The sequence below is a fragment of the Pongo abelii genome, chromosome 2 (assembly GCF_028885655.2).
Source record: "Pongo abelii isolate AG06213 chromosome 2, NHGRI_mPonAbe1-v2.0_pri, whole genome shotgun sequence".
Classification (NCBI taxonomy): Eukaryota; Metazoa; Chordata; class Mammalia; order Primates; family Hominidae; genus Pongo; species Pongo abelii.
This window is the reverse complement of record NC_085928.1, coordinates 109,831,980-109,845,743: the sequence shown is the minus strand read 5'-3', so window position 1 is coordinate 109,845,743 and position 13,764 is coordinate 109,831,980. Positions and strand designations below refer to the sequence as shown.

General features: G+C 42.5%; 1 protein-coding gene and 1 long non-coding RNA gene across 5 annotated transcripts; one reads left to right on the top strand and one right to left on the bottom strand.

The window, feature by feature from the left end:
- The first annotated feature begins 31 nt into the window (after nt 1-31).
- Nucleotides 32-12,211, top strand: ZNF35 (zinc finger protein 35). Of its 4 annotated transcripts, none has more exons than XM_063722111.1 (4): nt 32-232; nt 2,353-2,668; nt 3,973-4,117; nt 10,124-12,211. In XM_063722111.1, exons 2-4 carry the CDS (start codon nt 2,477-2,479, stop codon nt 11,368-11,370), a joined length of 1,584 nt encoding a protein of 527 aa, XP_063578181.1. In that variant the 5' UTR covers nt 32-232; nt 2,353-2,476; the 3' UTR covers nt 11,371-12,211. The 4 variants fall into 4 exon arrangements, with proteins under 4 accessions (XP_063578181.1, XP_054406922.1, XP_009237408.1 ...); XM_054550947.2 differs by having other exon boundaries at nt 2,350-2,668; XM_009239133.4 differs by having other exon boundaries at nt 32-255.
- On the bottom strand, nt 8,999-12,820 carry LOC134761015 (uncharacterized). The gene is made up of 2 exons (XR_010139209.1): nt 12,687-12,820; nt 8,999-9,966 (listed from the first exon to the last, which is right to left on the bottom strand). It is a non-coding gene; the product is annotated as an uncharacterized LOC134761015 (long non-coding RNA).
- Nucleotides 12,821-13,764: the final 944 nt, after the last annotated feature.

The window sequence follows — 13,764 nt, the reverse complement described above, 5'->3', positions numbered from 1 at the left end:
TTAGAGCTTCCAATCGCACAATCCTAAGCGCTTCTGCCCCATCCCTGGTCTGGGGCGACATTGGACACCCATCGAGAGGAAAGCACCTCCGAGATTCCTAGAGAGGCCGGCTTGGCGACTTGGGGAGCCGGAAGCCCATCCCGAGGCACTTCCTGTCCGGTCATTGTTCTCGTGCCGGTAGAAGCTGAGGTCCCGGTCAGCCAGCCTCTTGCTGCAGAGCCAGTGAACTCAGGTCGGGCTTCTCAGCTGCGCACAGTGAGTGGGGTCGGAGTGGGTGGGCACGAACGTCAAGGGAGAAAAAGGGGCTCTCCCAGGGGCCATGGCCCTAGGAACGGCCCCTGCGTCCTTTCCCCGGGGACACCAGCCTTGTCTGGCGGGGGGCGGTGAGTTCCCCACCGCCTCGGAATCCCGGCTGCTGCCCACCTGGGGCCTGGCCCGGGAGAGGATGGACACAGACCGGCCAAGGGGCCAGATAGGTCCCACGGACAGGGCCGCGAGGAGCCTATACGTGGAGAGAATGGATTGCCACGTTTGGAAATAGAGAAAGGACATTGAAAGGGAGCCTTTGATAGAGGGCCCTGTGCGGTCTGGGACCGGAGGTCCGTCACAATCTGATCAGAAGTCTGATGAGAGTACTCACAGTAGGCAGTCTTGCACATACACAAGGTGGAACTAGTCTTAAGGACCTTCATACCAGATTGAATTCGGATAGTGATGGAAAGAATAGTCCTCCAGAATTAAGGTTTGTCACAGGAATGAAAGTATTGCATTACTTAATAAATTCAGTGTATACAGCAAGTGGCCAGTAAGTTGACATGGGGAAAAGAATATGATCACTTCAATAGCAGCAACAGGGGATTGAATAAGATTTCGCACCCTTTTCCAATAAAACATTCAAAGGGGGAGAGAAAAATTTCAATCTTTTCATAAGCAATCAAACTAGTAAGGTTATTTTGCTCACAGGTTAAAAACAAAAACCCTGCTGGCTTAGCTGTGATAAAGAGTTACTGTTAATTAGTGGGGGTGTGAATTGGCATGGTGCTTTTGGAAAGCAATTTGACAGTACATATCAACCAGCAAATCCTTGAATCAGTAATTCTCTGATTATTCTAAAGGAATAATTCAGCAAAAAAAAAAAAACTATTTACAAAGAAAAACTTTTAAATATTAATAAAATGGAAATATAAACTTTTACTAAATAAATGGTTCATAAATAGAATATGATTAAGTAAATGATAATATAGCCACAATTTAGAATACTATGCCAGAATGAGGTAGTTCTATATGTATTGTATTGAAAGATTGTTAAGACTATTGTGAAATACAGAAATTGAGTTAAAAAACAATGCAGGTTGCTGAACAGTATATAACTGTGATGATCTAAAGTATGTTTTTGAAAAATAAGCAATATGTGTGAAGGTGTACATATAAATGTGTAAATGCAGAGAAAATGGGTTAGGACTCCCATCTAAACTGATAAGTACTTTGTGTGTGTGTGTGTAGTGTATGTAGGTTATATATTTAATTCTATATATTTCTGTATTACTTGATCCTTTTTCAATGAGAGTGAAGATTTATCAACACCATAGGTTATTGTGTAGCATTTAAAATAAGCATGAAGAATGGCAACATGAAAGTAATCTTTTTTTTAAATCTTAAGTGTAATATTTTATCTCACAGGACATTTGGAAGCTATGGAAAATGTAAAAATCAAACAAAAAAAATGAAAAGAACCTTAAAACTACCTGTAATTACACCATCCAGAGTTAATTACCCACTGCCAACACGTTGGTATAAAGACTCCCAGTCTTTTTCTTGGGATGCTTTTGTTCACATTATTTTGTATCCTTGGCAATAAAAAATATTTTTGTTGTAAAATCCTTTTTTAAAAAATGCTATGATGATAATTGTGAAGATATGTATCCCCATCGTCAAAAACAAGAATTTGTAAAATCATAATTATTAGTAGTATGGTTGGAGATTTTCCTTTGAAAGAAATATCTTAAATCTTAAAATGTATAGTGGTTATCTCTTTGGAGGTAGACCAAGATGATTTTTCTTAATCATTTGCTGCTTTTAAGTTTTTACAATAAAAGTATGTTAACTTTTAATCAAGAAAAAATCAATAAACATTATATAAAGCTGTTTGCAATGTAGTTATTATGGGAAGACATTACATATTTATAGTCCAACCCCTTCATCTTATGAGGGAGGAATAGAGGATTCCATGTCCTACAGTGGCCCCTGGCCAGGCACTGGTGAAATTTGCCAGTGTGGCATCCGGCAAATTTGCTAAGTGGCATCCAGCAAATCTCTCCTTGGTGCTAACAGTGTTTTCTGATTTCTCAGTAGGCAGTACTCATCTTGGCCCTGGGAATAAACTCAAGAAGAACCTGTTGAAACATAAAGCTTAGATGGGGTTTGACCTCTGCTGGGCAGCTCCCAGCTATAGGAGTTCCCCTGCTGAGCAGAGAAGATGACTGCAGAATTGAGAGAAGCTATGGCCCTAGCCCCATGGGGCCCAGTGAAGGTGAAAAAGGAGGAGGAAGAAGAAGAAAACTTCCCAGATCAGGCATCCAGCCAACAAGTGCACTCTGAGAACATCAAAGTCTGGGCCCCAGTGCAGGGTCTTCAGACAGGCCTTGATGGATCAGAAGAGGAAGAAAAGGTAAATGGGGGCCTGAGAGGAAGAGGGGAGGAGATACTTGAAGACCTCAAGTAGTTTAAGAGGGGACTCTGCCCCTCTACTTCCACACCTGGAGTCTTATTTCTTGGGTACAATTCTAGCTTCCAGTCTCCTGTAATAGGATAGAAACATTCCCTTCTGATTGATGTGACATTCAGTACTTTCTATAAACCAGTGGTTCTCAAATTTTGCTACACAGAACCTGGAGAGCTTTTTATAAAATCTTGATGTCCATGCTCTATTCTATTCCTATTAAATCAGAATCCGTGGTCCAAGCACAGTGGCTCCCACCTGTAATCCCAGCACTTTGGGAGGCCAAGACGGGAGGATCACTTGAGGTCAGGAGTTCAAGACCAGCCTGAGCAACACTGCACACCTCGTGTTTTGCAATGCAGAAATACAAAAAATTAGCTTGGCATGGTGGCACGTGCCTGTAGTCTCAGCTACTTGGGAAGCTGAGGTGGGAGGATTGATTGAGCCTGGGAGGCATAGGTTGCAGTGAGCCGAATTCATGCCACTGCACTCTAGCCTGGGCAATAGAGTGAGACCCTGCCTCAAAAAAAAAAAAAAAAGAATCTAAGGGTGGGACCTGGGTATCCATGTTTTTTAAAATTCTTCAGGTGATTTCAGTCAGGTTTTGACAATGCTAACCAGAGCTTCTAAAACTTTAATGTGCATAGGAATCACCTAGGGGTTCTTGTTAAAACATTTAAAGTTCAGATTCTGATTGAGGATGTCTGGGGGTGGTCTGAGATTCTGTGTTTTTTGTTTGTTTGTTTGTTTGTTTGTTTTGCAAGCTTCCAGGTGATGCAGATACTGCTGCTGATCTTTGCACCACACTTTGATTCATGAAGTTGTACACTGTGCTGTCGTTAATGTTTCAAATACATCCCTTACCATTACTAGTCAGCTGAGGGCAGAGGTTCCCCCAGAGCCTTTCTGTAATAATATCAAAACCTTGCTGCTTTGATCTTTAGATCCCACAAAATTTCACTCTGAAAATTCTTCCCATATGCTCTCTCCTCTTATCATGTACTCACTGGTAAGCTAGGTTTAGATTCTGGAGTGAGCAGTGAGGTGCAATCAAAGTAATAAGGAAGAAAGTGGCTAGCTTGTTTCTCTGCCCAACTTACCCTGGGGGTTGGAGGAGACTGGCTTCCTTTTCTGTTTTTAAAAATTGTTTTATGGCCTCCAGGAATAGATAATTATGTTCTCATTCTCAAAATTGTAACCACACTACCCCCTACCACCAGTTCCCTCTTAAACGTGTGCCTGCTTGTCTCTAGGGTCAGAATATATCCTGGGACATGGCGGTAGTCCTGAAAGCAACTCAGGAGGCACCTGCTGCTTCACCCCTTGGCAGCTACTCGTTACCAGGGACTCTGGCCAAGAGTGAGATACTGGAGACTCATGGGACCATGAACTTTCTAGGTATGGTTCAGTTCCCTGATTCTGAATCTGACCATTGGGGTTTCTCAAAATCTTTTCAGAGACTGTGGTGGGCATCCAGTCTTCTAGGTTGACCAACAGTACTGAGGTATTGAAAGTGTCAAGGAAAGCTAGAAAGAGGAATGCTGAAATGCCTGTGCATTTGTCATGGGAAGTGGCTTATTTTGCACACAGGCTCAAGACAAACGTAGGTGTTGTGCTGAAACCTGATCAACACCAATATGGTACCAGGTTCAAGAGGCTGAAGAAGAGACCCAGAGCCAGCAAACGACATAGAATTTCACTAGATGTTTATGTACAGGGTAGACAGTCTAGAGGCAGTGGACTGGGCACAGGAGAACCACATGGCCCAGCGGCACAGGCTGGACAGGAGAGCTGCAACCGCTTGCAAAAGGTATGCAGTTTATGTTGCATTTTCACTTAACACCCTCCCCCTAATGACCTCCACCCGGCAGCCTTAATTTAACCCAAAACAAGGGGCCTCAATCCCCTTTAAGGCCCGCATTCCACTGAAAGGGGTGGGGAATGGATAAGGAATGGATCTCCAGGTTGGCCACTTCTGGATTCCTTTGCTTGGAACTCCAAACTATATTCAGGTGTGTCTGCCATACAGGATCATTCTCAGGGTATGCTTAAGTTGTTGCCATCAGGTGTATTTACCATACAGTAGGTAAATTCCAAACTCACTTTTTAGTGATATTTATTGTTCAATGAGTTTCATCTCTGTGCACACATGTAGGCATATGTCCTCTTTATATGCTTTGTACTTAGCATAGGTTGGTGAGCCTGCAAGAGACACTAGCCAAGGTAGGAATAGTCAACTTTTGTGGTGATTTTCAGCAAATGCCCTGGAGATGTTCTGTTTTCATAGATCTTTGTGCAAATTATAGAGGATTTTGAGCAGCTATGTCAACCATAATGATGTTCAAAACTAGGTCTTCATGGAGGGTACTGATGGCTTATCAACTTGTTCTCTCTAAGCTAGGACTAGAGAAAGGGTAGTGTATGTTCTAAAGATCTCACTGGCAGTGGCAGAAGCTTGCCTATGGAGGAGTGACATATAAGTGAGGGTCAAGAATGCAGTAGCCATAAGTCCTGTGTTTCAAAGCACTTATTGGCTGATTGCCAAGCCCTATTCTTTTTATGAGTCTGCCAGATATTGAATATTTTGAACCCACTCTCCTCCCTAACCAGTTCCTCAGGCATCTGGGGACCAAGTCACTTTCTTAAACCAGTGCTATGGGGAAGACAAGGATCTCCACCTAGATTTTCTTGTCTCATATTTAATTATTCCCAAACTCTTAGCAGCTTCTGTTCACCACTTTCTGCTTTCTGTTCCATTCTCTCTGGTGCATTCCCCTGCATGTCACTTATTTTCTGTCTCTTAGCTTTATCAGCCATTCATAGTCTTAACCCCAACAGCTGCACCTCATCAGGAATGGGCTCCCTTTTCCTACTTTGCCTCTTACCTCAAGACCATGTTCATACCCAAGACTTAGCATTTTGTGCTGCCAGCTATTTCCATGGCGATGGCAGGAACACTGCCAACACTATTTCCATGGCGATGTCAGCAGGCGATGGTGGGAACACTGAGCTCTACATGTGAGAGATACCTGAGTGGGGTTGCTGCCTTGCCTGTAATAACTCTGTGACCTTGAGTAAGTCCCTTCTCTCTCTGGACCTCTATTTCCTGTTCTACAAATTGGGTGTGTTCATTCATTAAGTACAGGATTTGTTGGCGGCCTCCTTCCTATGTGTCAGGCAGTATGATAGGTGCTGGAGATACAGAAATGAATAAGACACAACCTTGCTCTTTTTTTAGCTGAAGGAGAACAGTTTCATCTTCATGATGAAATTGTATAATATACATGAAAGTGCTTTGGAAATTGTGATGTGTTACTGGGTTTTTAATGTCTGAGCAAGTTTTAACTAGTTTTCATATTTTAATTAATGTTGAATTTATTAAGGTTTATTCATTTAAAAACCAATTTTTAAGCCATTAGGTATAACTTTTTACTTCATCCATACATATAGAAATATTTGTATAAAAGTGAGAACATTTGTATTTTTTCTTTAACTTATGTTCAGTTAAGCTTCAAATTTTACAGATTAAATTTTTTAAACATTTTGGCCGGGCGCAGTGGCTCAAGCCTGTAATCCTAGCACTTTGGGAGGCGGAGGCGGGTGAATCACCTGATATCAGGAGATCGAGACCAGCCTGGCCAACATGGTGAAACCCTGTCTCTACTAAAAATTCAAAAATTAGCCAGGCATGGTGGTACGTGCCTATAGTCCCACCTACTCGGGAAGCTGAAGCAGGAGAATCGCTTGAACCTGGGAGACAGAGGTTGCAGTGAGCCAAGATTGCACCACTGCACTCCAGCCGGGGCAACAGAGCAAGACTCTGTCTAAAAAAATAAATTAATTAAAAATTTTAAACATTTAATTCTACCTGCTTATCAAATTTCTTTATATAAAACATAATTTCAAATTTGATATCTTTAGTTCTTTAAGACATTCCAAACACCTAACTGGGCAGACTTACAAATTTTGTAAATAAAATCTTGATAAACAGCTGTTATAAATCTAATGAATTGGACTTATAAATTTAGTAAATCAAATTACCCTTCTTATCTCAGAGTATAGTCACCAGCTAAGATGGCAGGCTCATGTAGCATTTCAGCTATCTTTAAAAAAAAAAAAAAAAGAGTGAAAGAAGAGTATTGATTTCAAAACTATGGCTATGCCTGTGTTCTAGTTGGTCACAAATTAATTTTTGGTTTAGTTTTTCATTATTTCTGTACTTAATTTAATTTCTCTAGAGCTACAGTAATCCTACATGTATTTTTAAAAAAGGAAAAATACCATTTCAAATAAGCCAAGGTTATACGCCCAGATTATTTGCTGATTAATCTTTTTACCCAAAGAAATTTGAACTTGACTACACCAGATGGACCCTAATTCTCTTTTCTTAGGCACTTGCCAAGACCCTAGGTCTTACTTTACTCAGTGATGAATCACTTGCATGAAAACCTTCTAGGCTACAGTTGCACCTGGTTTTGTAATGGTTTTGACATGAGACATTATTCAGATAGAAGGAATTGTTTCCGTTATTGGCTCTAATCAGTTTAGTAGTTCCCATTGATCTTCATTTTTCATGCCTAACATTCTAAATCTCCCAGTAAGAAGGGTAGGAGTGAAGGTCAGGGAGACAGTGCAGCTGTGAACTAAAGTTTTCATGGGCTCTGTTTCTGTTGGAGAGATACCCAGCTGGGGTATGGGAGGCCCAGGTGTCAGTGATGGGGAGTTAAAGCAAAAGAGGAGGTGAAAAGAACCAAGGAAGGAGATGTTGGATGGGAGAAGAATAAAGTGGGATGTAGGTGATAAAGTAACAGTAGAGAACATAAAGAGAAGAAAGCAGTCAGCAAAAGAAAAACAGAAGAGGCATGAAACTGTATATGGAAAAATTCAAAATATTTCACACAAAAAATTAAAAAACAGGAGAGGAGAGAGATGAAGAGTCAGTAAGGGGTCGAGATAGCAGCAAAAAATAAGCAGCAGCAGAAGAAAAGATATAAAAGCAAGTAAACTACAGAGAGAAAAACAGCACATTTTTAAAAAGAGAGAGCAGAACAGTAGGAATAGAAATAACCAGAAAAAGTTTAGCATTTCAGATTTTTTTTTTTTTTTTTTTTTTTTTTTTTTTTGAGATGAGTTTGGCTGTGCTGCCCAGGCTGGAGCAGTGGCACAATTTCGGCTAACTGCAACCTCCGCCTCCTGGGTTCAATTGATTCTCATGCCTCAGCCTCCAGAGCAGCTGGGATTACAGGTGCCTGCCATAACACCCAGCTAATTTTTTTGTATTTTTCCTAGAGACGGGGTTTCACCATGTTGGCCAGGCTGGTCTCGAACTCCTGACCTCAGGTGATCCACCCGCTTCAGCCTCCCAAAGTGCTGGGATTACATGAGCCACTGCACCTGGCTTTTTTTTTTTTTTCTTTGAGATAGAGTCTTGCTTTGTCTGGCCCAGGCTGGAGTGCAAGTGCAGTGGTGCAGTCTCAGCTCACTACAGCCTCCACCTCCCAAGTTCAAGCGATTCTCCTGTCTCAACCTCCCAAGTAGCTGGGACTACAGGCATGCACCATCACACCTGGCTAATTTTGTATTTTTAGTAGAGACGGGGTTTCACCATGTTGGCCAGGCCGTTCTCAAACTCCTGACCTCAGGTGATCTGCCCGCCTCAGCCTCCCAAAGTGCTGGGATTACAGGCATCAGCCACTGTGCCTGGCCAGCATTTCAGATATTTATTGTTTGTCATATCTGGGGCTCTACTGTATCCAGCACTTGGGCATTTCTTTCCTCTGACACTGCTCATCTTGTCTGAATGATTGTGATAGAATTTCAGATTACCATAGTCTTAACCAGGCAATCAAACCAGGCTGTTTTCCTGCCCCCAATATTGCTTTGTACCACCCCAACATCCTTGTCCCACCCACTCATATCATTGGTTGGATGGTCATCCTGTAGGATATTTCCCTCTCATGGGTGCTACTCTCTTCCCTGTGCAGTAGCAGCAGTTATAACCTGAAGCTCACAGCACCACTGCTTATTTCTGAGCTGACATCACCAGTGGGAATACCTCCCTCCTCTACAGGCTTGCCACCCATTCCTGTTACCCTTTATTTCACTTGCGTTATTTCTTGAGCTTGGTTTAATTGACAAACACTTGTTAAGGGTTCACTGTGCCAAAACTGGGTTACATGGGTGCACATTTCAAGGTCAAGGAAAGTGAGGGTGCAGAGGAGACAAACATAAAGAACTATGATGTTACTGATAGCAGGACCCCTTTTTGACACCATTAGGTTCTGAAGCAATGTAAAGCATCCAGAGACTAAATCAGTGTCATAAAGCTTCAGGGTGTTTTGATGTTCTCATGATATTTTCTGGCATTGTGGAGCAGTCTATGCCATAACTCAACAAGGTCAGCTTTCCTTGACACAATGCTAAGCTGTTCCCCTGACACAAGGGTAAGAGTTTGCCATGTACAGTTTCTTTTTTAATTCTCCTAGTGTAGCTGTCTATCACCATAGCAACTCCCCTCCCCTAAGGGTTCATCTTTCCTTCTGGCCCCTCACAATATCATCAGTCAGCCTGAAAGTTGCTGCACACATTCAGAGCACTGACTGTATTCCAGGCAATATGTGAGTAGTTGACATAGAGTAACTCCATTAATCTACTCACAGCCTTATGAGGTACATACTATTAGTATCCCTGTTTTAGAGATTGGGAAACTGAGGCACACAGGAGTTAAGTAGCCCAAAGTCATGGAGCTAGTTAGTGTCAGAGCAGAGATTTGAAACCAGGCAGTCTGGCTCTAGAATCCATGTTCTTAACCTGTATGCTGCAGGACCTCACAGTGTTTCATATGCTTTTGGCTGCTGTGGCTGTCTTGGCAGCCAGTGTTACCCTTTCTGTCCATGCTTATCCTTTCTTTGATATCCAGCATCCTCAGACACAGAAACCTCAGTTGCTAGATCTTTGTTTACAGGTAGCAAATCACCCTAATTAACTGGTGGGTTGCAAGCAAATCCACACTAAGTAGCTAAGGTAAGAAGGCAAGCCTAGGGAGAGGCTTGTGTCCTTCATAACTGGTCTTCGTTGCAAGAGCAGTCATCATACAGCCAGGAGGAGCGCTGTCTGGAGATTGGCCCTCCCTGGCATGAGGCAGCGGGGTTAAGTGTCTAATGGAGGCAAGTGGAAGTGCTGGAAAGACCATGAGTCAGTGGGTTCTGCTGTAGGTAGAGGGGAGGACAAAGCCCCAGCTGAAGAACCTAGAGAGGAGAGGTAACATGTGATGAGATTCTCTTCTTTGATGAAGCCATTTTGTGGAGGTGTTGAAATCACATACTTCCTTTTATGACTTGATGATCCTATTCTTTTTCTAGGCCAGAGAAAGCTAACATTTGTATTTTCTGTTTCTTGGTTCAGGTGCTGAAACCAAGAACCTACAGTTACTGGTTCCAAAAACTGAGATATGTGAGGAAGCTGAAAAATCCCTCATCATATCAGAAAGAATCCAGAAAGCTGATCCTCAAGGACCTGAGTTAGGAGAAGCTTGTGAAAAAGGAAACATGTTAAAGAGGCAGAGAATAAAGAGGGAAAAGAAAGATTTCAGACAAGTGATAGTGAATGACTATCACTTACCTGAAAGCTTCAAAGGAGAGGAAAACCAGAAATGTAAGAAATCTGGGGGAAAATACAGCCTTAATTCTGGCGCTGTTAAAAATCCAAAAACTCAGCTTGGACAAAAGCCTTTTACATGTAGCGTGTGTGGGAAAGGATTTAGTCAGAGTGCAAACCTCGTTGTGCATCAGCGAATCCACACTGGAGAGAAACCCTTTGAATGTCATGAGTGTGGGAAGGCCTTCATTCAGAGTGCAAACCTCGTTGTGCATCAGAGAATCCACACTGGACAGAAACCTTATGTTTGCTCAAAATGTGGGAAGGCCTTCACTCAGAGTTCAAATCTGACTGTACATCAAAAAATCCACTCCTTAGAAAAAACTTTTAAGTGCAATGAATGTGAGAAAGCCTTTAGTTACAGCTCACAACTTGCTCGGCACCAGAAAGTCCACATTACAGAAAAATGCTATGAATGTAATGAATGTGGGAAAACATTTACTAGGAGCTCAAACCTCATTGTCCACCAGAGGATCCACACTGGGGAGAAGCCCTTTGCCTGTAATGACTGTGGCAAAGCCTTTACCCAGAGTGCAAATCTTATTGTACATCAGCGAAGCCATACTGGTGAGAAGCCATATGAGTGTAAAGAGTGTGGGAAAGCCTTTAGTTGTTTTTCACACCTTATTGTGCACCAGAGAATTCACACTGCAGAGAAACCTTACGACTGCAGCGAATGTGGGAAAGCCTTCAGTCAGCTCTCTTGCCTTATTGTCCACCAGAGAATTCACAGTGGAGATCTTCCTTACGTGTGTAATGAATGTGGGAAGGCCTTCACATGTAGCTCATACCTACTTATTCATCAGAGAATTCATAATGGAGAAAAACCTTACACATGTAATGAGTGTGGGAAGGCCTTCAGACAGAGGTCGAGCCTCACCGTGCACCAGAGAACCCACACTGGGGAGAAGCCCTATGAATGTGAGAAGTGTGGTGCAGCTTTCATTTCCAACTCACACCTCATGCGACACCATAGAACCCATCTGGTTGAATAACAAGTAAGGAAGAGGAAGACCTCCAGCATTGGTCATAACCTTCTGCCTCCCTAATGAGACACCTCTTTGCTGTTTTCTTCCTCCTCTGTAAAAGTGAGGGCTATGTCCTTAAAAGTTAGAGTTTTCAGGAATGCAGCACAAGACACAAGAAAAGCATTTCAGAGGCTAATTTAAAGAAGACAAAAAGCACCTAAAGGCAAGGACTTTGTTTTAACTGTACCTTACGCGATCATGTTCTCTGAAGTGGAATGTGGCTTTCCTAGGAATGGGTCATACAAAGCTAAGTGGTAATGATGCTATTTGGGGAAAGGTCTTTTTTGCTTAATTTTGTTTTTTAAAACTCTGATGATTGCTTGAGCAACAGGCAGGTTATCTGCCTGGTTGAATTCTGGTTGAACCGTGTATTCTAATATTTCTGGTTAAGTGGTGACTAGGGAAGGAAACCACTTGGGGTAGCAGTTCAACAATTCACTTACGAATGTTTATAAGCTCTCCATTTCCTGGGTAATTTTTTAAAAGCCAGTCAAAACAAAAAAAAACTTTACTGAAAATGGACAGAAATAGGAAATGGACTTTTTCCTTACTGTCTATACCTCCTGAACCTTGGTATTGTAAAGATCTGGAGACCTCTGAGTCTGTTCTGACCATTCCCTAGTCTGTATGGCCAAGCACTCAAGGATGGATGGTCACCACACACCAGCTATATTCATTTGCCAAGATCGACAGCTCCTTCTCCAAACAACTCAAGCCCCAATTCCCATCGCATTCCATTTGGGTGAGATGCAACTAACAGCCCCTTCCTGGATAAAGGAGTCAAAGAATAAAGCTTGCCTAGAGGCATGCCCCAGTTGTCTCTGATGTCATTCTGCTCAAGTCCAGCCAGGGGTCTCAGTTTGGGTTTCATTCTCACATTCTGAATGGTGTTTAGAAGAAATAGTGGAGCTCTTCTCATTCTGAGAAGACCAAAGAGGGAAAGTGAAGGGAGAGGGGAGGTGGAAGTAAGATTCCTAAGGTCTTAATTTGATTTTTTGAGAAATTCAGAGGTATTGGAATATGAAAACTTTTAGAAGGATGAAGAAACTGGCTAAGGTAAGATATCTTTGTTACCATTCAGCCTTTACTCCTGGAAAAATGATTTATAAAACTATGCAATAGGTAGAGCTATGTAATAATATTGCCTTGTATTTATATAGAACTTTTATTCTTTGTTGTGTACCCTTATGTATTGATCATGATACCTGGCACGTATCTCACGCTTTCACATAGATCACCTACCTTAGTCCTTACAACACTGAAACATTTGGTTGCCCATTTACCTGAGAATGGTCATTTAGTGCAAGGCCAAGTAACAAGTGACAGCTTATATCCAAGTCCAGGACCTGAATCTAGATTCTCTGTTCTGCCATGCCACTTGCCAAACACCTGTAATCCCCATGCAGACCTGTGGGGGAGACAAAGAAAGGGGTATGTAGTCCCATTTTTCAGGTGAGGAAGCTGATGTGACAGATTTTTGGAGTGTGCCTTAGGCACTGTGACCAGAAATCAGCAAATCTAAGACTAGAATTTGGGTCTCCTGATTTCTGGCTCTGTCCCTCCATGCTGTTCCAATGCCTCAGGACATACAAGAGCATTTATCATAAATGCTGAGCCTGATGCAGCTCTCATGCAGAAGTCCCATGCATTTATTATCACATTTCTGCAAGACTAAATATTAATCACATAGTATTTTCTACTTTACAGAGCACTTTTTTTTTGGTTAGTTTTGTTTTGTTTTTGAGATGGAGTCTTGCTCTGTTGCTTAGGCTGGAGTGCAGTGGCATAATCTTGGCTCACTGCAACCTCTGCCTCCCAGGTTCAAGTAATTCTCTTACCTCAGTCTCCCGAGTAGCTGGGACTACAGGTGCGTGCCACCACGCCTGGCCAATTTTTTTTTTTTTTTTGAGACAGAGTCTTGCTCTGTCGCCCAGGCTGGAGTGCAGTGGCACATTCTTGGCTCACTGCAACCTCCACCTCCCGGGTTCAAGTGATTCTCCTGCCTCGACCTCCTGAGTAGCTGAGATTACAGGTGCACGCCACCACCCCCAGCTAATTTTTGTATTTTTAGTAGCGATGGGGTTGCTCTTGAACTCCTGACCTTGTGATCTGCCTGCCTTGGCCTCCCAAAGTGCTAGGATTACAGGAGTAAGCCACTGCGCCCAGCCTTTTTTGTATTTTTAGTTGAGGCGAGGTTGCACTATGTTTAGGCCAGGCTGGTCTCGAACTCCTGACCTCAGGTGATCCACCTGCCTTGGCTTCCCAGAGTGTCAGGAATACAGGCACGAGCCACCATGCCTGGCCTACAGTGCACTTTCACATACAGAAGGCCTATACAAGAAAGCTTATTAATTTCCTTTT